General features: G+C 37.2%; 1 protein-coding gene across 2 annotated transcripts; it reads left to right on the top strand.

The window, feature by feature from the left end:
- The first annotated feature begins 792 nt into the window (after positions 1–792).
- On the top strand, positions 793–24,885 carry NSUN6 (NOP2/Sun RNA methyltransferase 6). 2 transcript variants are annotated; one of them, XM_055805221.1, is made up of 12 exons: positions 793–1,583; positions 4,257–4,364; positions 5,121–5,276; positions 6,954–7,033; positions 8,233–8,342; positions 10,859–11,012; positions 12,495–12,576; positions 15,432–15,551; positions 17,859–18,003; positions 19,846–19,994; positions 20,931–21,056; positions 23,995–24,885. In XM_055805221.1, exons 2-12 carry the CDS (start codon positions 4,290–4,292, stop codon positions 24,205–24,207), a joined length of 1,410 nt encoding a protein of 469 aa, XP_055661196.1. In that variant the 5' UTR covers positions 793–1,583; positions 4,257–4,289; the 3' UTR covers positions 24,208–24,885. The 2 variants fall into 2 exon arrangements, with proteins under 2 accessions (XP_055661196.1, XP_005228899.1); XM_005228842.4 differs by lacking the exon at positions 793–1,583 and having other exon boundaries at positions 1,614–4,364.
- The last annotated feature ends 1,391 nt before the right edge of the window (positions 24,886–26,276 follow it).

Below are 26,276 nucleotides of genomic sequence, written 5' to 3'. Positions count from 1 at the left end.
AGCATTACAAACGCCTTTTCAGCGCTGTGCTAGAGGTTCTTGCATATCGACCCGTTGCGTGGGTCCCGCAGGTTTCTTACTCGGCAGCATCTTGGGGAGGGCCAGTGTAAGAGCACGAGCTCTGCTCCGCCTTAGTGAAGGAACCTGCAGGCACTTACCGGCAGGAGGGCTAGAAATACAAAACCTGTCATTTTAATCCACCCAGCAGCATTTAAGCTTGGTCATGCGGGGAAGAAAAAAGCGCTGCACCAACGTTTTGTCAAATAAGTTTCTTTATATACTGGAGCTGTATGTTGAACTCACGGTCTGAGCTGCTGCAGCGCCGCAAACTCATTGCTGCCCCGTAACACAGGGACACGCCGACCCCACCACCGGCAACGGTGCGGGCAGCTGCTCCGGGACTCAAACGGCGAAACCCCGGAGAGGGAGGAGGGCGCTGCGGCAAAGCGGGCTCTGCCCGCGGGGGAAGCTCCTGCGGCGGCAGGGGTGCTAAGGGTGCTGCTTGCGCAGGCCGCGCTGGTGGCTCTCCGCTTGTGGGCCAGGCCCGCAGCCGCCCTTCCCGCGGCAGAGCGCTGCAGCACACCGCCACTTGCCGGCTCCGCCGCGGCGTGCCTGGCTGCCATGGTAACGGCAAGGCCGGCACCGCCCTGTCGTCCTCCGGCCAATCCGTGGCGGCCTCAAAGGCGGGACTTCCTGCCGCGGCCGCGGAGGGGGTGGGAGAGCTCTGGGGCGTGGCGGTAGGTGGCTGCCTGGCCGCGCGCCGGGGTCCGCGCGCTGCCGCGGGAGGGGGCTGGGCCCGGCTCTGCGCGCCCCGCCCTTCTCGTGGCGTCCCGGGGCCGGGCCTCTGTCCCCTCGGTGGGGCGGTGGCGGCGGGCAAGTGTCCCGCTGGGGTGCGGCGCCTCTCGGATACCCCTGGGCCTGGCTTGAGGTGCTGCACAAGGCCTCAGCGAGGCTGCCAACAGCTCCGCCCCCTTCCCACCCCACCCCCGGCGCTTTCAATAGCGGGGCCGGTGGGGCAGCAAGGGGGGGGGAGCCCCGAATTCCGCTCCCCACAGCAATGAGCCGACTGAATTTTCCGTCGTGTGGGAAGGGGTGGGGAAAGGTCGTTGGAAAGTTAAATGTTGCCCGGCTTCTTTGGGTGCTGGCTGCCTTTGCCTTAGGTGCGGTGGTAGATCAAAGCCAGGTCCGCATTGCGTCCCCACGGTAGCTCCCGACAGCGGCAGAGGGGGATCCATAAGGAGATGGTGAACAGGGGGTGATGCTCCCGCAGGGGCTGTCTTCTGAAGTCAGTTTAAGCCTTCCTTCGGGCAAGGTGTACGGCACAGCAGGTAGAAGAAATAACGCTTGCAGGTTTTGAACCTGTCTCCTGCTGGTTTGTTTAAAGTTTGACTGTTGTGTCTGAAGAGGCACATACAGTCTCCGTCATCCTTCCCACCACACCTAAATTTGCAAACTTTTATCCTGTCCCTGCTCAACGGTGTTCCACAGCCTGGAATATTGCAAGCTGTTTGGTCTTCCCTTATTGGAAAGCCATTCCCCCCCTGCAGGTCATCACCTTTCCCCGCACCTCTCTAAGCTACATGGTATCTTTTCTGAGATAATGGCCACTGAAAGGGCATGAGTGCAGGCTGAAGCTGCAGGTTGTGTGAGTGTGCTCTGAAAGTGGTTTTAAAATTTCCAGGCTGCTTACAATGGTTTGGTTCTTCTGACTGCTCTTTTTAACCAAGGAATTGCTTTTCATTTTTGTGTTGTTCCTCTTCCTGAACTAACAATTTGTGGCTTTCTTGTATTTATCGTTTGAATGGATGTGTTGAGTCCATATGCCTTACGGTTGCTATGACAGAGCAGCTCTTCTGCAGCAATGTTTTGTACCAGGCCCTATGAACTAGTCGGGGTCAAGTCTGTTATGTGTTATGTGTTCCTTGACTTCCTAAAGTATGGTATAGCACAGATGTGGCATCATGATTCTATGTGACATCTATCCTGTCTATATGGGGAGAAGTGAAATCTCCTTGGTTTTATTCCTGCTTTTCTGTTGGTCCTTATTATATTGCAGGCATTGTAGTATACTTGCCATCCTGTTTAGAAGGGGAGTGGTTTCTAATGTAATACAAGTTTTCTGGTTTGGTATGAAATTTCAAACTGTAGAGATTCTGCATTATTTGTTGACATAGTTGTCTTGTTAATTCATATCATGGGACTAGGTTCCCTTTAATAATATGTTTAGGGAACTTCATTACAGTTCTGTCATTTGTTTGCAATGTTTTCGACCAAGGGTTTTTGATTTTGAACACCTACTGACTCATGTTTCATGGTAGTAGTCAGTCACATTTTAAAAACGAGGTAGAAACAAGTCTTGTTGCCTACATGCTGTCAGATCAGTAGTTGGTTTTCCATGAAGAAGTAACTCTAATTATGAGATCATAATTACCATGAGATCATAAAATAACCATTTAACATCCCCAAAAGATATCTTCATAATGTTAAACAAAAGTAACTTACAGGGCTCATAAGTAACACGTATTTCTACCATTTTCAAATATCTGCTTAATTCTTTTCAGCTTTCCAGCTCTTCAAAAAGTTCACAAGTATGGGATTTTTTTTTTAAATGCTAGTTTATTATGCTTCTGAAGAAAAAAATTCCAAATGTGAGCCATATGTGGGGTTTTTGGGTGCGTACCCCCCCCCCCCCCCCCCTTAGCATAGGCATCCTAGGATAACAGCTCAAAGGCATGTCACATTGTCTGAACTATTAAAACTGAACTTTAGTAATTTCAGTTGTAGTATTAACTATTGTAGTACTATTGGATTTAGTAGAAATATCATGGTAAATTATTTTAGGTATTTTGTTAAGAGTCTAAAAAGAAGTTCATTAATTCCATTACAGTTTCTTTCTTTCAAAGGCTGCTAATGTTGGGAATAAGGCTTTGAAACTCCTACAGGTGAAACTGAAAACTGCCTTTCTCTGGGCTCAATAATTAAGTCACAAAATGATGTTCTTTTAGTATTAAAACTTCAGCTGAACCTGAAATACCAAAAAAAGGTATTTTTGAGGCAGTTTGTGACAAATAAGTAAAAGTGACAAATAGCCTTTTAGTCAAATAGAATTAATACCAAACTCCCGCGTATTTTCTCCAAGTATGTTTAATGCAATGAAAATGTAGTATGTTAGTATTCGAATTCCCTTGTTATGGATTGAATAAACCTCAGTGATGGGTACAGGTGTTCTCACTTTCCCTCCATGTAAGTTAGTATAAATAAACTATTAAATTTTTAGGAAGTCTCATTTCAGACTGAAGTGTATGTAATCTTTCAAAATTGAGGCAATATAGTGGTGGGTAGATAGAACTTGGGAAAATAACCGTATTTTATTACTAACAGAGAAAAATAAACAGAAAATAATTACGAAGAATAGAAGCTGCATCAGCGCTGAGCTACAATAGGGGCTTTAAAGCTGGGCTTTGCTGAAGGAATTAAGGCAACATCTGAAAATTTATTGTAGCTTTTAACCATGTAGTCTTTCACCAGACAGCTTGAAGATTTTGAGTAAGAATCAGCAGAGCTTCTCTTGTATTAATGCCTCACTGTTCCCACTGTGAATTAATGTCAAGACACAACTCTTATTTATAGTCCTCCTTTAATTTTTCAAGTATATATGGAAAAAATAAAAAGCTTTGTCCACAGTCATGCGTGTGTCCCCCTGTTATGAAGTTTGAACAATTTGAACTATGGAGGAAACCTAAGAAGTTAAGCTTGAGAAAAAGGGAAAAATTAGAAGATTATTTCTAAAAATGAACAGATCTGATGACATAATAGAATAAGAATTTCAAAGATGGAACTTGGAAGAGTCAAAGCTAAATTCTGGGAGGAGCCTTTGTGAGTGAATTCTAGGACTAAACAACAAGTTCTCCCCAAGGATAGGTAGGGGAGATTTAACAGGACAGGATTTAGAGGTGGTGACACTTTCATCAAATTTCAAACACTGATAACAGTAGCCTTGGAGGGTATGGCTGGTATTCTCATTGTAATGTGATGGCAAATGCTAAACATGTCAGTGAGCACATTCTGAAATGTAATTAACAGTATTGTTCCAGCCATAACCTGAGCAATATTTGGAATTTTAAGTACAGCAAAATTGCATTATTAAAACGGAAGAATCAGAAACTGCAGCTTAGTTTGTGGGTACATCTTATGTTACATTTATAAACTTACATAATATGACAAAAACTGTTAAGAAAATATTTTGCTTCTTTCAGTTCTTTACCAGCAGATTTAAAAACTAAAGGAAGATGTCTTTTTTCCCCAAAATCTCTTTCCAATGTGAAGTTGAAGAGTATCTCACCAAAGTGTTCAGAAATAATGAGGTATGTGAAATAGGTGCTACTAATCATCAACAAATACTCACTAGTTAAACTGTTAATATTCCTTTGACTTAATACTTTGTGCGACTATGAAGACAATACCTTATTGTAATATATTAGACACAGATTTTTATATATAGTTCTATTTAAAATATAAAGTTGTTCTTTATGCCTGTTGGCTCAAAGTAACACAAAAATATTTAAACTAAACTTAAGAGTAAATCTGAGACTTTGGTTTTGGGTCTCACTGAAGAATGATTGCAGAGAATTAACCACATAATATTGATGAGAAATACTCCCTTACTCCAGTTTAGAACCAAAAATGCTATAGACAATCTATGAATTCCTAATGCCAATGGAGACATAAATGATGTTTTCGTATATTGGGATAAGAGTTTTTAATTCATTGTTTTGAATCTACTCTTCCATCTCCTTAGGACTGCTCTTTGTACAGTATCATAGATATCACTGTGCTCTATATGTATATATATGTACATATGCTCTTATGCAGCCTGTTTACAATGATCTTGCTAATATGAATGTTTTTGCAACAAGTTCTTTTCAATAAATTTTTGAGGTTTTCACTGGAATTAGGCCTCCAGACATAGACATGCCTCACTATTGCACACCACACAACCATATTCCTCCATTTCTATAGCGCGTTTATTCAATGCTTTTTTTTTTTTTTTTTTTTTTTGCACTGAGCAAGGGGCTGCTGTGTGAATGTCTTTAATATAAAATATCTTCTTTCACTTTCAGCTTATCACTGCTTTAGGCACAGAGGAAGTGGAGAGTAAATATCAATCTCTGTTAAGGCATCTATCTCATCCACCAGCTTTCACAACTGTTAGAGTTAATACCCACTTGGCCTCGGTGAAACATGTGAAAAAATTGCTGTTTGAAGAGATCCAGAAGGTATGTGCAATTTCTTTGTTACAGAAAAAATAACAGGATATTTCATCTGTTGCCTGATTATGAGAACTTTTCATTACTGGAAACTATTCCTTAGCTTAATATATGTCCTCTAGTATTAACATTTAATGCAATCATATTCATTTCCTGTCAGCATTAAATGTCAAATGAAAATTCATTGTCTAGCAGTATTCCTCATCTAATACTTCTAAGAAAGGCAGTAACAGAGGGAGAAGACAACCAACTTTTTCATAAGATTCAGACCTTAGATAGGATTAGGGTACTACTGTAGTAAACACTGTAAAAGCATCAAAAGTCTAGAGAAGATGGTAGAAAGAGATAAAAACTCTAGTTCAGTATGCCATGTTCAGCGTGTTTAAAACATTTTTATTAATGATCAAAGGAGAATGGCTGTATGTCTCATTGCACAAAATGTTTAGGAAAGTGAGAAAAATATGTGTGTTTTACAAACTGGAGCCAGAGTTATGCCCTGCAGTTCTTCTGTTTTCTTTTTTAACCTGTTTTTAATAGTTGTATAATTTTCTGGATTTTTACTTAACTAAACATTTATTTATCTGATAATATGTAAGACATTGTGTGTAAGTAGATTATTTTGAAACTCTATCCTAGATCTTCACTCTGTCTAAAAAGATCCAGTTCTTCTTTAAGTAAATTATTAATGCTTGTGGGTGTACAGGGAGCTATTGCATGACAGGAGCCAAGATGTTTCTGTGATGCAGAGGAGTTGACAGTATTCTGCTGGCTGGAATGGTAATGAGTTATCCTAATTTTAGCTTGATTGTAGAAATCTGGAAATGGGTATTGCAGTATGATATTTTGATTCAAGGGAAAATGCTTTACTGAAAACTGAATTAAGACTCGCTTTTGGTAATTTTTTTGTGGTTTTTTAGTGTGGTTATATTGGAAAAGGAAACTACGTAAGTTTTTGACAAAAGAATGTTCATGGATTGTTTTCGTTCTTAAGAGAAAATACTTTTTTATCAGATAGAAAATAATTTATGGTTTTGCATGTTTTGAGGTTATATTTTAGAAAGCTTAGGAGAGAAGACACTGTCTTTTTGAAGTCCAGGAACAACTTCAAAATGCCAAGCTGTTGTTTTTTTCAACTATATGCGCAACTCGGCTCTCAGCACCCAGTCGAAGTTAAGCTGAAAAGAAAGATAAAAATACTGCCAACCTGGCATATTAAGTAAGACACACAACACATCAGTAGAGTTAAACAGTGATTTATAATTAATAACATCAAAAAGATAACACAGAATCAACCTTCTGATAACGCACAGCTTCTCTGGTGGTGTTACTGTGGTCTGATGAGAACTCGACACAACCTTCTTCCAGAAGAAAGCAAAAATCTGTGGGAGGGTTATGAGTGTCTGAATGCTGTCCCAGTCCCTGACGTCAGTTCTCAGTGATCCCTTTCTGGCCTTGTTATTTCTCAATTTATTAAATGTTTAGTCTTTTACACCAGTATTTTTAATATGGAGTGTCTTCTTCCACACTATTTCCCAGCCTCTGTTAACTGTTTTCACTAAATTTCTTTTTTTGTCTCTACAACTATAAATTATGAATAGAAAAATAGTTTTCAGCCTAATTACTTTATTATTAGGTTTTTCACTATCGCTTCATAATTATGTTTTGGGTTTTTTTTAAATGAAACAGCAATTTAAAGACCTATGTGTTCCAGTTCTTGAGCATCCGAAACTCCAGGACATCTTATTAATTCCTGTCATTGGACCCAGGTTTGAAATTTTCAGTCTTTAGCCTTAAACCATCATAACACATATTTTACTTATAGATTCCTTGTTAAACGGTTATGATAATTAACTCTCTATAAATGAAGCACAATTTCATTTATATTAAGACTTATTGGACAGTCCATATCCTAACCAAGTCAAGAATTTTAGTCTTCAAAAGATGTAAGAAAAGATAGAGAGAGTTCTCTCCTGATTTATGAGATTAACATTTTATAGGGAAAATGTAAGATAAGTACCTCCTCCCTGGAAAGCTAGGTAGGTTGCAGATGGAAGAACTAAACTTTTGCAGTGGAATATAGAACTATAGCAAAATACAGGTTTTTATTCCACTGGAATCAAGTCCAGCGCAAGACTTAGGGAGCCTAGATCAATGATGCTTAGAGGATTACTAAATCAGTTTTATGCCCTACAAAATGACTATCCGTTCTTAAAAATTAAGATATGTTTAGAAATTTCCCATGTTGCATCTGTGTCTACCCCTATGGAATTTCTTCATTGTTTTATTGAATTCACTGATGGGCATTTTAAAGTATATTATTCATAATGAAGACTAACATACTTCAGATTCAGTTTATATCATGATTAGATAGAAATCGTTAACAAATAGTACTAATATGTGAATGCTCTACACTCAAAATAGCATTTCATGCTCTTATTTATTCTTCATTCATTCATTTAATTCTCTTTTGTAGCATCTTTTCCTCAACATTCTATTCTTTTTATAATCAAATATATTTACACTTTAATAGGGTTGAATAACTATCTTCTTCACAGTTCTTACTGGCAAAGTTCCTTGCACCTGGTTATACATTTATTACAGAAGTATTTAGCAGCTGTTAAACACACAAAAAAAAAAATCACTTTATAATCATCTGGCCTAGGAATGGATAGAGGATTATTTCTCCATCCCAGTATAATTTATTTGTGTTCCTGTGTCAGGTTCATAATAGTGGCAGAATGTGTCCGAATCTGCTTTATTTTGAGAACTGGTTTCCTTCTTGGCTCTTTCCTTTGATTCCTCTGGGACTAAAATCTTTTAAGTGTAATACATGATAGTTAACCATTTTTTCTATTATATTGTGATGAAAACAGTATTTATGAACTAGAGTTTACTTGGGGGCTATTTGTTTTTTTTCAGTATACTGTTTTTTTTAAAAAAAATGGACTACGTTTTGTATTTTTAGGCGAGATTTAAAAAAGCATGCATCTGAAGTCATTGTTGGAGCTCACTGTGGATACGCAGTACTTCGAGGAGCGCATGTTTATGTCCCTGGAATCATATCGACCTCAAGATGTAAGAGTTCTCTAAATACACACAGTAAAGTTGTAAAGAGGACAAAAAAAGTCACTTCTTGATGACAATTTGCACTAAATAGTGACTCGTGACTTTTTTTTTCTATTCAGAGCTGAAATTAATGTTATATATATTTACCATAAATTACAACTATATTTTAAAGTTTTTCACTATGTTTGCATTATACTTGTAATAAATTATATGTAATTATTTCTCACCTGGCGTGTTTTAAATTCCTTTTTCCGTATATAATTCCTAGCTGAAGTATTAGTTCTCAAGGTTTTCAGTTTCTTTTTTGCCTTTGAAAATCTTTTTAAACAGCATGTTCAAAGAAAAAAACGCTTTAAAAGCCAGGTTTTAACTACTGAATACTGTACATTTTAATATGTAGAATAAACCACAGAAGTCTGCAGCTTTCGGGTCTTGTCAAAATAATAATAAAAAAAGAACAAAAGGAGTGCCACAACAGATATATCTGGATGGTAACTTGATGGATGTTGATTATTTAATAAACACTATTTCCAGATATGCTATTTCTTTATTCAGTCACAAAGGCACTTACCTTCATGATCTTGTCAGTCTCTAAGTTACAGATCTAAAAAACGGGTTCTTTTTTTAATCCATTGGCAATTCATGTGATATTGTTTGTGTATGACAGATCTAGTAAAAAGTTTTTGCTCTATTGAAGAGAAAAATCTTCAGTTTTAATGTCAGATTCATAAGAAATGGAAATTTTTGTTTCAATGCCTGTGAGAAAAGATAAAATGTCTACATATACATCTTTAGTGTTCAGCAGCCTATTTATTTTTTATTTAACTGTCAAATAAACTTTATGTGAAATTAGTATAATTTTGGATGATTCATCTTATTAGTCTATTGTGATGAAATCTACTAATCATCATGGTTCTTATTATTAAACAAAGTGAGTCAGGAGAGCATTTATGTAGCCACTTAACTTCATTGCCTTTCAGAAAAAACCTTCAAGAAGTTCTAAGCATGTGCTTAAGTCCAATTCACTGAACAGGAATGTTTTTCAATCTATGACTTGATAATGAAATAAGTATATTGCCGTGGCAGTTGTTGAAACTGCTTATTTAGACAACCTCATAAATATTCAAATCCTTCTTTGAGTCAACTAATGATTTATCATAATTGCTGCATGTAATTATGCATGCAACATCAATTCAAAGAAAAGATACTGTAAAACTTTAGGAACACTGCAGGGGAATTGAAGATAGGAAAATAAAAGAGCAGGCTACCCACTTGAGGCTAAATATAAGGCTGTATTAAGCACAGATGGTCTAACTAGGGGAAAAAAAAAAAAAAAAAGAGTATGGCAAGAACACACATTTAATCACTGAACTTACAACCCAAATGAGGGTAAACTAATTATGAGGGGGCTTTGACTTCAATTTAACTAATCAAACTAAGCCTTATGTTTATGGAATGCCAATATAAGCTACAAAAAGCTTAAGAAATGTACACAGTATTAATGCATTTTGAAAGGATAATTGACAGCAGAGAGCAAAATAAAATCTTCTGTGTTTGAGTACTGCAAAAAGTCATTGGCAGATATACTTGATGGAAGAGTTAAATTGCTTCAAGTTTTTGTTCAGTGAAGTTTAAGCAAACAATTGTCATTTTTGTCTCACATTCTGTAAATAGAATCTATGGAAAAAAATAAATGTTTAGTGGCTGCTCAACAGATACTACCATTTAAGAATTTCAGGACACTTGTGCATATTCAGAATGCCACTTGAAAATGGAAAAAAATCCTCAATACAATTCAAAGAATTCTTGGGAAGCTGAACTATCATTAGTCTTACTTGTCATATCTTCTGGCTGCTCCACCCAGTCAGACACATCAGAGATGTAATTTTGAAAAAAAATATTATTGGTGTCAGTGGAGGCCTTTATTTTTAAGCATATTTTTCAGCCAGCACTTTTGGAGTATTATTTAGATCAGCTGTTGCCTTACAGGGAAGAAAGCCACACCAGGAAAATTGTTTCAGCAAGAATATATAATAATTGTATCAAAGCAATAGTTAAGAGAAAAGCAGCTATAGCTATGTTCTACCTAGCTATTGAGAGGTCATTAGACAAACTATTAATGTCTTTGTACGGTAAACATGAACCAATGATGTTTCATGTACTTGTGTGCTTGGAGTACACCCAGGGGACTGAATCCTGAAGAGTGTACTTGAAACTTACGAGTGATCATGTAGTGATAAAATAGATTAAGTGAAGATTTGTCTAGCCTCTTAAAAAACAAGACACGCTGTCTGATTTGTAACCTTGTGTCTCCCAATAGCTCTAGTCATTTGGTAGCCATCATTCACCATGTACACTTTCAAGCCTAGCATCAGTTGATCTTTTTATTTGATGACATCAAGAAAGTTTAAAGTCTGCTATGATTTAGAAGTTGAAGTAGCCTACTGAAAATCATGAATTATTTGGTTACTACTGTCTTGCCAAGTATAATATTAATCGCAAAATTTATGTTCTTCTTTGCACAGTTATGAGAGCTGGAGATCTGGTCTCAGTTTATTCAGATATTGAAGGGAAATGTAAAAGAGGAGCCAAAGAATTTGAAGGAGTCAAAGTTTTCCTTGGAAATGGGATTTCAGAACTGAGTCGCAGTGAAATCTTTAGCTCAAGTGGCCCACTGAAGTAAGTCTATAGTCTGCAATATATACCTGCAGTCTGTGACTTTGTAAAGGGAAGAAGATGGGAAGATTCTAAAATGTTCTGTACCCAATGTGAAACCACAAGATGGCTTTCACTGAGACCTGTGTTGCATGTTGGGATTTCCAGTACTTTTTGAGAAGGGTTAGTTTCTGGAAATATAATAAATCATGCCTCCTGCTTGAAGTCTTCTGTAACTTCACAACTAACGAAGTGGCAATGTGATGGCAATTATGATTAAAGTACTACAGTAAGTATTAGCAGACTCAACATTTAGTTTCATAGTGATACCCAGATAACAGTTTACTTGAAAGGTAGGAGGAGGTAAATGGGAGCCTTTTCAGGATTTATGTTTAGCTTATGACTTCAATAATATAGAACAAACAGAAGTGACAGTCATTCTTACTGTGGCAAAATTGCATTTTGGGTAAATTGTTCTGTACCACTTTCCTATTTGGATGGAACAGAAGTGCAGCCTTGTCGATTTCTCCATCTCCTAAAAATATTTATAAGGGGTGGGGGTGGAGCAGAGGACAGAACATGTGGTCAGATACCTTAAAAAAAATAATACCATTTGCCAAGGGAGTTTTCTATTTCACAATTACTTGCTTTTCTGTTTTGTTGCCAAAGCATATGGTTTGCTGTTCTTCTGTCAGCTAAAACACATATAAAAAGCAGTGTAGAAGAGCATGGATGTCAAATTAATGACCTAGACTTTATATCCTGAGAACAAACTACGAAAGATCTAGTAAAAAATATTACATTGTCAGAGGATTTCTGATTTATTAGAGCTTAAATATAGTAGCAGTGGTAGGATATACCTGTTGAGTTGATGACATGGAATGGCAGTATAACAACGCAAATTGTTGTCCATTTCCCTGTACATTTGTCTTAATGAAATCTGTGTCAGAACTTCATCCATATTTAAAGGGAGTTTTTTTAGGTTGCTTCGAAGTTCAAACCTTTGCTTTGCAGGTAAATCAATGTTCCTGTAAGGCTTTTGAAATAGAATTCCTTTAGTTATTTGACTGAAATCTCAGAGGAAGGTCTAAGTAGGAAATCATATGCCAGTGCCCTAGTGCATACATGGCTACCAAAAGTGGTTATGGTCTGAAATTAACATATTTAAATCTGGTTTTATGCATTTCTTTACATTATCAAGACTTGGATTAGATCTCAGTTTGTATTGTGTAGAAAAAAAAGATAAATTTGCTTTATGCAATTTTTAGAGATATTTCCAATTTATAATATATTACATTTTTTGTTATGGTTTTCCCAACTTAATGATGTAATTTCAAAGAATATAATTACAAAATTGTAAAAATATTTTTTAGTTTATGTGTAAGTGCTTTCATTTTTGTGAGAATATTGTTTCAAGTTTCAATTTTTAAGCATAATGATTTTAATGGAATACTGTTAAAAATTATAAATCTGTGTAGTTGAAATATTTTTTTTCATGTTCTTCAGTGGGATGGGCGTACGAATGATAGAGCCAGTCTACCTTAGTCCTTCGTTTGACAACGTGCTACCTAGTCATTTATTTTTACAGGTATGTTTTGTTACAAAAAATTAAAGTCTGTACTATTTGCAGAATAATGAATATCCTCTAAGCACAGATTAATACTTTATGTATTCATTGCGTGTTAAGGCATCTAATTAACTCTTTAAAGAAAACAAATCATTTAGAATGAAGTCAGTATCTACATGTAGGGGGTTTAATCATACTGTGTTTGATATACAGTAAGGGACTTCAAAGGGTTTTAAGAGACTTCAACTTAAAAACTTAGAAATTGTTTTTGTACAGATGCTTTGCATAGAACTTTTAGATTTTGGACTCTGCCTATGAACTCTGAAATGTGAGCCTCTTTTAGGGTACGTACTTCTGTAGATAATAATCTCAAAATATTAGGTTGACAGAGTTGAAGAGAAAATCCTTATATTTTTAGGCCTAATGAAAAAAAATCCACCTGAAAAAAAAAAGTATGAAAAATCTTACAGCACACAGCTTTCACTGCCTCTTACCATGAAACTGCACAGCTTCCAAAGAATGATAAATTTTTGTGTAGTTTTTAGTGTAGAATTTTAGAACTTATTTCAAACTAACTTTTCCTTTCACGTATTTTATATTTATGATACTTACACTCCTTTTCCCTCTCAATAAGACTAATTAAAAGCAATACTCAGGCATGACAACTGGCCACTTGTGCTACGTTGAAACATGGGCTGATCAAAGCATGGAACTTTCTAATTTTCCTAGATCAGGTAAAATTATTGATTTCAGTTTGCCGACACAAAGTGAATACCTCAGTTAGATCTCCAAGACACTTAGTATGCCAACAATGTTATTGCATTTTTTTGATATAAATATGATGATTTAGAAACAGGTTTTAAAACAAAATCAAGCTGTCCAGCCTTCAAAAAAAAAAAGTTATTTTAATCTTTAAAGCAAATGTAAATTTTATCTCAAATAAGCCCTTGCTCAGAGATTTGCTCTGAAATTCTGAGTTATCTCCTCATTTGATTTGTATAACTATCACTCAGACAGTAAGTCCTTTATTACAGTGAATTTTCTTAGTCACTATTTCTTTTGTCAGAAGAGTCAGTCCAGCAGATGAGTTATTTTTATGCATATATTCTGTTTGTAATTAATCTTAATACTTTTAAATCACCATAAACACTGTGGGGAAAGGGTAGGTTATCAAACAATATATTGTCTCATGGTCTGTAGTAAAGGAGAGGCCTATACTTCCCTGATTCAGCAGTAGTCTGGTACTTACTTTCAGCGAACAGAATTGTTAGAGAGGCAGGTTATTTAAGAGACTGGTTCACATGAGAATTTAGATCATACTCAACTTCTTGTCCATCAGGATCTCCAGGGCCTTCCCTCCAAAGCTGCCTTCTAGTCAGTCAGACCCAGCCTGTACTGGTGCATGGGGTGCACCAGGTGCAGGAGTTATTGTTTCGTTTTGTTGAGCTCCATGAGATTTCTGTTTCTCCATTTCCCCAGCCTGTCAAGGTCCCTTTGAATGGCAGCACAACCTTCCAGTTTATCAATCACTCTTTCCAGTTTTATATCCTCTTGAAACTTACTTAGAGTGCACTCTGCCAGTGACCCACCTGGGGCATACCACTACAGACTGGCCTTCAGCTGGACTTTGTGCCACTGATCACAGCCCTTCAAGCCTGGCTTTTTTGAGTTGGACTTGCCATGTGTGAGATGAATTAACATGCATTTTTTTTGAACGCCGTGGCATGGAAGTAGTGCATTCACCTCTGGGGCCCTCAGCATAAGAGGGACATGAACCTGTTGGAGCAAGTCCAGAGGAGGGCCATGAAGATGATCAGGGGGCTGAAGCACCTTTCCTGTGAAGACAGGCTGAGAGAGTTGAGATTGTTCAGCCTGGAGAAGAGAACACTCTGGGGAGACCTTACAGCAGCTTTCCAGTGTAGGCGGCCTACAAGCCAGCTGGAGAGGGACCTTTTACAAGGTGAGGTAGTGCTAGGACAGGAGGGAACAGCTTTAACCTGAAAGAGGGTAGGTTTAGATTAGGTATTAGAAAGAAATTCATAACTGTGAACACTGGAAATGGTTGCCCAGAAAGCTGTGGATGCCCCATCCCTGGAAGTGTTCAAGGCCAGGCTGGATGGGGCTTTGAGCAACCCGGGCTAGTGGAAGGTGTCCCTGCCCATGGCGGGGGTGTGTGGAACTAGGTGATCTTTAAGGTCCCTTCCAACCCAAACCATTTTATGATGATTGTGTGGAACTTGAAACTGCTAACCAAAGACAACATGTAGTAAAGACAATTTTAAAAGGATTCTATACCTTTGTGTTGAACCAAGTTAGAAGAGAATCTTTCAGAGTATTTCCATATTGCATAAGATGCAATACTGTGCACAATTATTGCATATTATTTCTCTTCAGTCCATCTGTTCTGTTTATACGATTAATTGCACAGTTCAGCTTCTTGGTACTTCAATTCAGCAAGTTTAAACTCCTGCCTATTGATCTTACTGTTCATTACTATACTACACCAATATGTTCATATAGTAAATGTTCCAATAAACAGGTCAATATAAGATAGTTGTAATGTACAGAGCTGCTCTGTGTCTGTGATAGTATCAACTTGTTCTATTTTGATTTCTAGCACTGTAGTGTCCGTAGTCATGACCCCTTAACTTCAGTCATAGATACTTGTATATTACTTTAAATAAAAAAGGAGCCACTGGAGACTTCTGACCTATACTGTCTCTTTTATATAATCCAAATACTTCATTTTTTGTTAAGGAACTGACAGCAATGTCATAGTTATCTTCACTGCTGAATCAATTTTTGTTTCAATGAGTTTGTCATTCCTTAATGCAGGATATAAGGTTTGAATTCTCCCGTATTTGTTTTTATGACAGAACTTGCCTTCTGTGGTTGTGAGCCATATTTTAAACCCTCAACCAGGAGAGAGAATTCTAGATATGTGTGCTGCACCTGGAGGAAAAACAACCCATCTTGCAACATTAATGCATGACCAGGTAAGAGAAAGTCATCGAGAATTTTCTGTCTCAGTGAGGAAAGCCTGATCACTGTTCATTTGTGCAGCTCACGTCACTTAGCCGTCAGGGTGCACAGATAATTTACAATAGCAACCAATTAATATTTTGAACATTCTGCTTACCAATATATTTTGCTACACATCAGAGTTACTGAAATAGGCACAGACTGTCTTTATCAAATAGTCACCATCACATTTAAGACCTTATTTGCTGCAAATTGGCCTGTTGAAATATGTTTGACTTCACTTTTTAAATGTTACTAATTTACTTGTAATGGAAGAATTGGTAACATGCAAGGCAAAGTTACGCAGGAATATGCTGGGTTCATGAAAATGAGAATATATGGAAATCAGGGGTTACTACTATGTGCTAAAAGAATGCACAACAGGCTGTACAAAAATTTATTAAAAAGTTTCTAATCCAATTAACTTCTAAGTAAAAATTATCAATTATGCAATACAGATATGATTTTAGACTGAATTTCTAGTCTGAATTTGTCATTCTAAGGTAGAAGGTCACAAAACCAAAAAATATCTCATGAGAAAGTAGCAATATGAGAAGAAGCAAAAAATAGTATTTAGAGAAAGACAAAGCAAAATCACACACAAACCAAAAAAGAATGTGGGTACAGGAATAACAATTTGCATATATTAAACTGTTACATGCAAAATGAAAGACTGAAACGCAGGTTACTCTTTTCTGGCAGAGAGGGGAAAAGTGTGCAATGTTTCCTCTAAAAATTTTGTAAGGTGCTAATGTGGTCATTGGAATAGGGTTATTAGAATATATCAGATTATTTAGAAATTTTGCAGTTACATTATACAGTACTTCGATGGTTGTGCATTAATGGGAATTACGGTGGCTAATGATGTGAATGTATTTAGAAAATACATGTATTCAGCTCTTTGATGGTTTGCTTATTGAAGTGTTTCTTCCATGCATTAGACAGTCATTAGACATTTTTTAGATAGATTTATAAAGCTTCCAGTCAAGAATTTCAGTGTGATAAATAGAGAAAGTCTGTAAAAGCATGTATTTCTGTCATGGATTCATTTACATCTATACTCCTTCCATCCGTGTACATACATTTTGTGTAACTTTGCATAACTGTTTTTCTCCTTAGTCATTTTAGATATTTTGATTGTACTTACCTCCAGCTGAAGTGGTGAAGATTAAGAATACAGATGTTGAAATTTGACTAAGTACAGGATTTCATTTTAAGATATGGAGAAAATGCATTAGTAAATTTGCATTGCTTTTTGGTTCTTAAGTTCCATTCACAGTTTTTCTGTACTAATTTTCTATACACAGTATGTTAAATCATTAACATTTCAAAATATTTGAATCAATCTTTTTTTGATTTTTTTTTGGGGGGGGGGTTTTTTGGGTTTTTTAACTACCTTAGTCATGTTACCCTTCCATAAGCCTCTAGAGAGCCATCACCAAGTAGGAAAACATTGCCATGTTTTCTCAGCAGGTTCTGTTTGCTATAGCAAGGCTAGTAGAGTTTTTTTGTCTTTTTTTCTGTTGGGTTTTTTTTTAAGATAGTATTAATGTTCTAGATTTTACTGATACTACTGTTTGCACTTACAGATTTCACCTAGCAGGTAGGGGTGTGTGACTGTTTTGATTTATCGTGGGACAGTAAAAGAACTCTTATTCTTTCAGAAAAGGAATAATGTGTGATTCCCCTTCCCCCACGTCTAAATCTATTCTAGTATTTACAGTATTTCCAAAAGTAAAGTGAGTGAGAACTGCTGCAAGTGTAACAGGACATTACAAGTCTGAGCAAGCCAGAGTGTCACTGTGGGCCTCATTTCCTCAGGACAGAGCTGTGTGTGATCCTGTTTCCTACCATCTCCATGCAAATTTAAAACCTGTTGACCTATTTTAAGATGTACTTGTAACTTCTACCCTCCTTCAGATGATTACATTTTTACCTAACTTAGTGATCAGTAAACCAGTTCAAAACAACAAAAAAAAGAAACAAACAAAAACCCCACTTGCCAGAAGCCAGACATTTTAGGGTCCCTTAGGGAATGACTGTGCCAAGCAGCTAGTGCTGGGCAGAATGCACACAGCTTCCGACTAGTATATATCCTAATGCAGGTATCACAGAAAATATGGTTGAACAAGGACTACTGGAATGTGGATTTAAGAATAACAAAATGACGTAGGGAAAACTAAGCTTCATTCATTACAGTGCTCATGGGGCAAGGAGGAAAGCAGGAACTGCGCATCCATTTAATTCCTATGCTTTCAATAAAAACTTTGCTTCCTTTTCAGGGTGAAGTAATAGCCATGGACAAGATCGCTAACAAGGTCAAAAAGATTAAGCAGAATGCTGAATTGCTACAGTTGAATTGCGTTAAGGCCTTTTGCTATGATGGAACAAAGGCGCTTTCATTTGAGAAGAAAGGGGATGAACAAGGTAGAGTAAACATCTTGGGTAGTAGTAGCGTTTAGAAGAAAATTGTAATGTTTTGCACCAATAGTGTTAAATCTGCTACAGGTCTACAAGTCCTTGAGATCTTGGCAGATACCTACTTGCTTCAGCTCTGTGAATGCTCTTTTACTTTCTAGTCTTTTGTGATTATCAGCTTCTCCACCAAGCAAATAAAAACCTCAAACTATCTGTCCTTATCACAACCTAATATGCTCACAGGCAATGCATTCCTTTCCCAGATAATATCAAAGACTGAAGAAACCCTAAAACTTCTTTTATGATAACGTTTAACCCCATATTCCAAATTGTTTGACTTAGTCTCAGGAAAAAAATATTTTTGCAGAATTGCTTGGGTTTTCTGCCTCAGAATCCTCATCTCTAAAATGGGGTTATTAATACCTAACTCCCAGGAGTGCTGCAAGGTTTAGTTCAGTTATGTTTGTTCAGCTGTTCAGGGGAAAGTTCTATAGAAGCACAGTGTATTATTTTAAGTTAATTTCATTTGCTTTTCTGAAGTGCTGTATTTATGATACTGGTTCTGTTCCCATGATGGAATGATTTAAACATAATCTGCCGTCTTGATTATTTTTAGTTTGTTGTGCAAAGTATGCTGTTCTTTCTCACTCTTTTTTATCCCAGTCACTGGTTAGCCTGAGTAGGAATCAGGTTGCATAATTCACCTTCCTTTTCCCTATGCCTTGCAGTTATTCCTGCTTTGGAGGAATAAAGGTACTTTCTCAATAGGCCTACCATGAACATAAAATATTGTAGGTGCTATGTAGCACTTACACAGATGAACAAGAACTAGCTCTAATACTGAGAGATCATGAAGGCTTTTTGGTATATCCCTGCAAGACATGACATATTTTGAATGTTGTAGTAATAGACCAGAGGTAGATGAATCAGATAGACTCATTTTGTAGTGCTGGAGCAAGCTAGGTAGCAGTAAAGTCACTCGTTTTCGCTTGTGACTTATCTTGAATATTTGAGGAAGAGGAGAAAAGGAGGTAAAGCATATATATGGCTCTCTTCCTCATTGGTTACTCACAGATACATATATGGAGCCACTTTTGTCTTGCTGATGCTGAGCCGAGTCATCTCTCTAACACTAAAGCGATAGCAACTTTTGGGCTGTTGAGCCAGCGGGATTCAGATGAAAGGATAGGCTCTGCCTACAGAAGTTACATATTTCCTCATCTATCCAGGTAACATGGAGAAATTGTTGTCGTCTTCACTATCCTTGTTTACTGAAGCGTTCTGCTGTGAAGGCAGCATGTGTCATGCATTAGAACTTGTAGTATTTCATATTATTATAAAGTGCTTTATTTCCTACAGATACATATGCGTCACAAGAAACAGTTATTATATAGACAGTCCAATTATTATTTAAGGCAGTCTTAATGCTTAACTACAGGCTTCTCCCAGTAAAGACCTGCACACTTGGTTCAGTTACGAGCTGACTGTGGTTAATTACAGCTTATATGTACAATGCTGTACCCAGCACCTCTGGCCAATCATATTCTAACATTTTTGTTTGAGTACTTTTACATTTTACTTTCAGATTATTAAATTAAGGTTAAAAAATACTATTGCCTAAAGGGATCATGTATTATTTGAGCTCACAGAACCAAACCTTCAGTTTTCCAGGAGATGAAATCTACCACCAGCAGTGCTGAGACTTGCCTCTAGCTGAGATGACTTTTGCAGACAATATCTACAGAACATAAATGTTTTATGTCAAGGAAGCAGTAACAGCTTGTCGTTATCTATGGTGAAGTCTCAAGGAAAGAAACCCCCACATTTTACATTACTAACTGCTTTTTACAGAAGGACCTCCATTCTTACCAGAGTCATTTGATCGAATTCTTCTTGATGCTCCATGTAGTGGGATGGGACAGAGACCAAACATGGCTTATTCCTCGACTTTAAAGGAAGTGACCTCTTACCAGCCACTACAGCGCAAACTTTTCACTGTGGTATGTATTAATCATTGAGCAGAGAACCTAAATTGAACATAAATGCTTTTGCAGCATAAAATTTCATACTGAAAAATGGTGCCTTATTTTCTCTGCCTTTTCAGCAGTTAAGTAAAGAAGCGTTAGGATTCAGTTAACCTCTCAGCTCCACCATATCTGTTGCTAGGTGAAATCAATTTACTGGACCGTGGGAAAGGTGTACGTAAGCTATAGTAAATGAAAACCTTTGTATGTGTTATTTTGTTCCTTCAGTTTAATCAGTTTTAATTTATAATAATCACAAGGGTCTTTGCAGCAGCACAGACTCTTGTTAAGTTCACTGCCTAGAACTCCCAGGCAGTGGTGCTGTGAGGTACCCTGTGGGGTACGAGATGGAGTACAAAGCCAGGAGGCCATATTACAGCTTTTCACGCTAGTAGGAGTGTGCTGGGGCTGATGCTGAAAGGTAAGATTTCATGAAACTTGTCTAAATCTGAAATATATGTATTCAAAGTGAACCACTGCTTGAAAAGTGGCACAGATAGAGCTTCCGTGCCAAATATGTGGAAACAGTTGACATCTAGTATCACTGATAAAAATATTGTGTATCCCATGGTTGGCAGCAGGTCGTGAAAACTGAACTAATCTGACTAATCTGTCTGGGATATGCAAAGCTGTACAAATAACAGATCTTACGAGGTAAATTATCTCAATGGTATTAATAAACTGTATGAGCTATAATGCTGATTTGGGAAGAAGAATCTTTCTAATCCATGGGATCCTTTACTGTATTCCCAGAAAAGAATTAGTATCCTAATGTCTATCTTGGAAAGATATGAGTTTAATTAAGTGCCAAGTTTTAATATCATAGCTTAATGGTTTCTTGGTTAATGTTGCTCAGTATAAAAGATTTTGCATTTAAAAATAAGCTGAACCGTTGTTTATTTCTCCCTGCAGGCAGTGCAATTGCTAAAGCCAGGAGGTGTTTTAGTATATAGTACATGTACAATTACACTCTCTGAAAACGAGGAGCAAGTTGCTTGGGCCCTGAAAACTTTTCCATGCCTCCAGCTTCAGCCACAGGTAATAGTATTTTTAGGGTACTTCACATAATCCAGTGAGCTTGTTTTGGCACTATAAAGTTACACGCTACATTTACTATCAATAAATCACCTACTTTTTCACTGCAGACAATTTTAACTGCTGTGGATAGAAATAACACAAGGATTTCTGAGGCTCTTTTAAATGTATTTTCACATTTAATTGAGCTTCATTTAGGGACTGTTAAGTAGCTTCTGACTGTGTACTGTGATTGTTTTGATTTGTACAACGGTCACTTACAACACAGGAGGGACAAAAAATAGTTCAGACAGGTTAAAATTTCTCTTGCAGTTGTTCTGTAACGCATATATTTTATTTTCTTTTTTTGCATATTCACAGGAGAGGTGAAAAAAATTTCATTAATGCCACTAAAGTAATGAATACTTGCATAAAGGACGGGAGATAAATGGAAAGAACCTTGTGTTTTGAGGAAGGAGGAATTTATGTGTATGGGAGCTATTTTTGCATTATGTATAGGAATGAGAGAACAAATTTATTTCAGGCTCAGTGTCCCTAGAATGTACCTTGTCTTCTCTGGAGTCAGTGTCTACCATTAAGATATCTGGGAGGAGGAAATATATAGGGAGATACTATAATTTTTTATCTATACTGCATATATTTCAAAAATATATTACCTTTATTAGTACCTTGAGAGAGTTTATCATCATATCATATGTGTCTCTCTTCCTCTTTGTTGATATGATGAGCTGGGTGGGTTAGTTGTTTATCATCATGGCTCTGAGGAGAAGTCTAACCCTGATACCTGTTGAGCTTATCTATACATTCTGTGATGACTTGTATCTGTCTTAAGTTTAAGCCATTTTTTAACTGATATTAAAAACATATACAATAGGTGTACAATGGAAATTATATGAAGGCTGGGAAAGACTTAACAGAACCAAAGCTTTTCGTAAAAGATCTGTATGTCAGGGTTCTTCTGCCTGTTTTCTCACCATCCATTTGCTGGGAATTTTTCAGTTCCAGCTGTTTCAACTGAGATTATACATTTCACCCAACAACATACAAATTGTACTCAATAGCATGACAAAGGAAAACACAAGCCCCACTAACTCAAACGCAGGATTAATTCTGGTTTAATAGACTTGCTCTCACCAGTAATATGAGCCTTGAATAAAGCACTAGTTTTCACATACAAATGCCGTATCTGTAAAAATTAAGCTTTTGTGTATAGTATATTTCTAATGCGGTGACACTGCACTGTTCATGCACAGAGAGTTTATAGTATCTTACAACCAGCTCCTCAGTAGTGTAAACTAAGGTCAACTTTTCCAATGAACAGGAAACGGGCGTCTAAGTCAATTTACCTCACATTCCTTTATGTCTTTCCCACATTCTTTAGTCTCTCTGTGGACCCTCCTTATATACCCAGTCTGCTGTCTCCCATTTTCTCAGTTTGGGAACAGATCCTGGAATCGTGCCGGATAAGGGAAAAATGGGAGCTGGAGCCATAGACATTGATCCCATAGGTGGAGGTTAGCGCATGGCAGCTGATCCTTCTGTCAGTGCAGACTTACTTCCCCTTAGGGGTTTACACAAGAGATACTGTGTATCACTTTAACTGGAAGGAAAAAGGAAAAGGTAGACGAAAATTTTTTTCTGTCTTCGAGCAAGTCAGTTGATCCTGCATAATGCCATTTTCCCAAGACTTTTACCTTTCCATCCTTCTATTACATTACTTTGAGTCGCTACCCTTGTCTCCCGTTGTATGTTACTTTTTCTGTTTGCAATGGACATCTCTTTTTGTCTCTTACTGGGAAAGCACTGAAATCCTGCTGAGGGAAAGGAAGAGAAGAATCATGGTGCAACCTCTTGGCTGCCCAGCTTTACAGCACACAGTATGTGGCTAAGCAACTAACTCTCATCACGTGCTGACTGGGTGAGCTCATGTATTAGCAAAGTGTGACAGCTCAAAAAAAATCTCTGCTATAGACAGGCTGCATTATAGACTTCACTAGACTAGATTTACAAAGGAGATCCATTTTTGATATTGCAAAGCCAGCTTTTGCACATTTTGTTCTATCTCCTTACTGAATGCATTGAAAGAGCAATCCAGCTAATTAGGTTTTTTTTTTTTCAGAAATCAGTGTCATCAATAAAAAGCACTCAAGGCTACTTACAAGAAATGCTGAGAAAAGGGCCGTGATTTTAAGTTCTTCTCCTCTCCAGGATTTTCATGCCGAATGTAATCTCCTGAATTCAGATACCAAAACTGTTCCTTTCTTTCTTTCTCTGCCTCATATACATATTTAACGGTCGTCCCAATTTACCTGTTAGTCTAATTACACGGCAGAAAATCTGAAGCTCAGATTTTTCTGCCGCATCGTATTCCAGAATGATGCCTCTTCAGGCAGTATTGTGGACTTGGGCTTTCAGTTTCTCCAGCTTAAGTTTTATTAAGGTGAAGAATACAGCCGTTTCTACTATTGTTACTGAGTGTATCAGTAACTGGCTACAGAATCACCATTTTTGACTTAACTCACAGCTATTAGCACAGAGAAGTCCTGAATCATTTAGAAGTGGCACCCTAAAACCTTTAGGCCTTCTTACTGCGTGGTGATTAACAGCTTTCTGGTGATGTTTCAGTCCTTTTGAGTAATGAGTTTAGACCTGCCTAGCTGTATGCAATAAGCACTCTAAACCACTGGGCTGAAGTGGGTTAGGTGCACCACCACCTCCTCGTGGTACTTTGGACCTTGTCTATATGCTCGCATACCTATTGGCCAGATGAAGGCAAGAAAGGAAGGGGCGTGTGACTTGGAAATCCGCCCCTGGTGTGGATGATATAAACTCAGCTTCTCCATGTCAAGAGTTAGGCAGCTCTGCATACACTTGGTGGAATAAATTTAGGGCATTTAACTTTATTAATGCAATAATTTGCTTTCCTTTGTTACTTAAAAAGGAACCTCACATTGGAGGAGAAGGCATGAGGGGAGCCGGACTGTCACTTGATCAGTTGAGGCTGCTGCAGAGATTTGATCCATCTGCTGTGACATTGCAAGAAATGGATATTAATTCTTTGCAAGATTCCAGGGAGGATGATCTGATTTCACTGGCGAATAAGGACTGTATAGGATTTTTTATTGCAAAATTTATTAAATCAAACAGTAAATAAGCATTTAGGAATGCAACCTGAAGAAATACCTCTGAGCCTAAGAACAGCTCAGACGTGAAGTGTGTTCCTTACCGCTGCAATGTTGCCAAGCCAACGGGCTGACGCAGGGTTGCTATGGCAGCAATAAAATCTGCCAGCTGTTCTGCTGGGAAAGAGCCACAGGTTGAAGAAAGTCATGTTTGGGGGGAGGGCAGCATCATATTTAAGTCTCCATTTGCTTTTGCATTTGCATCAGGCCAGTGCGTGAATGGCAACTACATTCATTCATACCGCTGTCTGTTCTACCTTTCCCCACGTGAGTGGCTTCTGTAGTGCAGCAAGCAGAGGAACAGGGTTTCTCTGGGAGGCGAAGTAAGCTACTTTATGAAATACAAACAGAAATAGATGGGAACTGTTATAATGAATTCTGGAAAAGGTAGTTTCTATGAAAGTTTACCAATACTTACATGTTTCATTAAATAGTGCTTCACGAAATACTGTAACGTTTTACAAAGAACTGTTTTATAAATTGATACTTAGAACCTCATTTCTCTTTTATTTTAATACAAGCAAGATTCTCTGTACACATAGTATATACACAAAATACGATTAGGCTTTGTAGCATGTCTTTTATAGCAGCATGAATATATTAAACCATCTCACTCTGGGAATGTAAATAAATAATGTTTCAACATCAAACTTCCCATGCATAAACTGTATTGGTTCTGAAATAGCCTATTGGACTGGCTGACAAGTGACAATTTTAAAATCAAACATTTGCAACAGAAGGGGCTACACTTGTGATTAATATATTAGAAGACAGAAAACAATGCATAATACCATCTGAAAAGTTGCAAATCACCTTTCAAACAACTAAGAATATTAATGCTTTATTGGTTAGAAAGCATCACCAGCTAAAGTAATATGAAAATCGAAACTGGGAAAGCATGCTAATGAGAACTGCCTTAATACACTGCTCAGAGTTTTAATAATCTAAATTTCTTAAAGGTGTTAGATGTATTTGAAAATTCTGCCTCAGTTCCAGTATTCTCTTTTCTCAGTATTGCTGGAACTGATCGTAACACTTAACATGAGAGGGAAAAGTAAGTACAATTTAAAGACGTAAAGTGACATCTCTGTGTGTGTGGTTTTCCTCTCAGTCATGAATTTCCAGTTTTTAGAAGTATTATTTGAAAAATGTCTATCTTTTCCACATAACTATTTGTTTGGATTTAGAGAAGTGATACTTCTTTTATAATTTGTCTTTATATTCTTCGAAGTGCTTTTGCATTTCCTTGCAATCACAGCAACCTATACAATTCTGTTTCTCAGTAGTCTGGCTGTTTACTTACATTTGCTATAGATGCTTTGATACCGTATGTTTTCTACTGTTCTTAAATAAAACAAATGTCCCTTTATCTGTTCTGCCAAGATTGACTAGTACATCCTTTATGGGGCCTATCCTAGCAGTACAGGAAGATGAAATTCTTTACTACTCATCTACTTATGTTGGTTACACCTTGCCATTAACCACAACGTATCTGAAGAGGATTTAAAGTCATTTTGTTTCATCAGTAGTAGGTGAGATACCCTATTTAGAATAATGAAAGCTCATACTATAAAATACAGTCTCTTTAGTCTAAATACGGCTGAAATAATTACTTGGTAACAAAAGGGATTAGTCTTTTATTGTAAGTACATGTTGAAATCTTTAACTCAGTGCTAGTAAAAAAGCATTTTCTTTTTGCAGAATACATAAGTTCTGTAAACATGAATCAGCACACATAGACTATATACTGAAATTTGTGTACACATATAAAGGAAGGAACTTTGCCTTCAGTTTCAGTAGCAGGATTTGTGTGATACTGGATTTGAAAGAATTTAAGATTGCTGAATTTTTAGTAGAAGATTTTTTGAGGCATTCTCAGATTTCTTTAGTTTTCAAGAAGGTGATCTCTCATGACTTTATATGAGAAGTGTCAGGGTGGGGGGAGAAAAAGTAATTGACTTGTATTTGATTCCAGTGTAATTGCAGACCAGACTTCACCTGAAAAAAATTACTGATATCGGAACCGCTACAGTTGTTTCTG

This window comes from Falco peregrinus, chromosome 5, assembly GCF_023634155.1.
Source record: "Falco peregrinus isolate bFalPer1 chromosome 5, bFalPer1.pri, whole genome shotgun sequence".
Lineage (NCBI taxonomy): Eukaryota > Metazoa > Chordata > Aves > Falconiformes > Falconidae > Falco > Falco peregrinus.
This window is presented reverse-complemented; position numbering and strand designations above follow the sequence as displayed.

Coding starts and splice junctions, on each gene's coding strand:
- NSUN6 (XM_055805221.1), top strand. CDS start 4,290: ATGTCTTTTTTCCCCAAAATCTCTTTCCAATGTGAAGTTGAAGAGTAT. Junction 5,277..6,953: donor TGTTTGAAGAGATCCAGAAG/GTATGTGCAATT, acceptor TAAATGAAACAG/CAATTTAAAGACCTATGTGT. Junction 21,057..23,994: donor GCCTCCAGCTTCAGCCACAG/GTAATAGTATTT, acceptor TTACTTAAAAAG/GAACCTCACATTGGAGGAGA.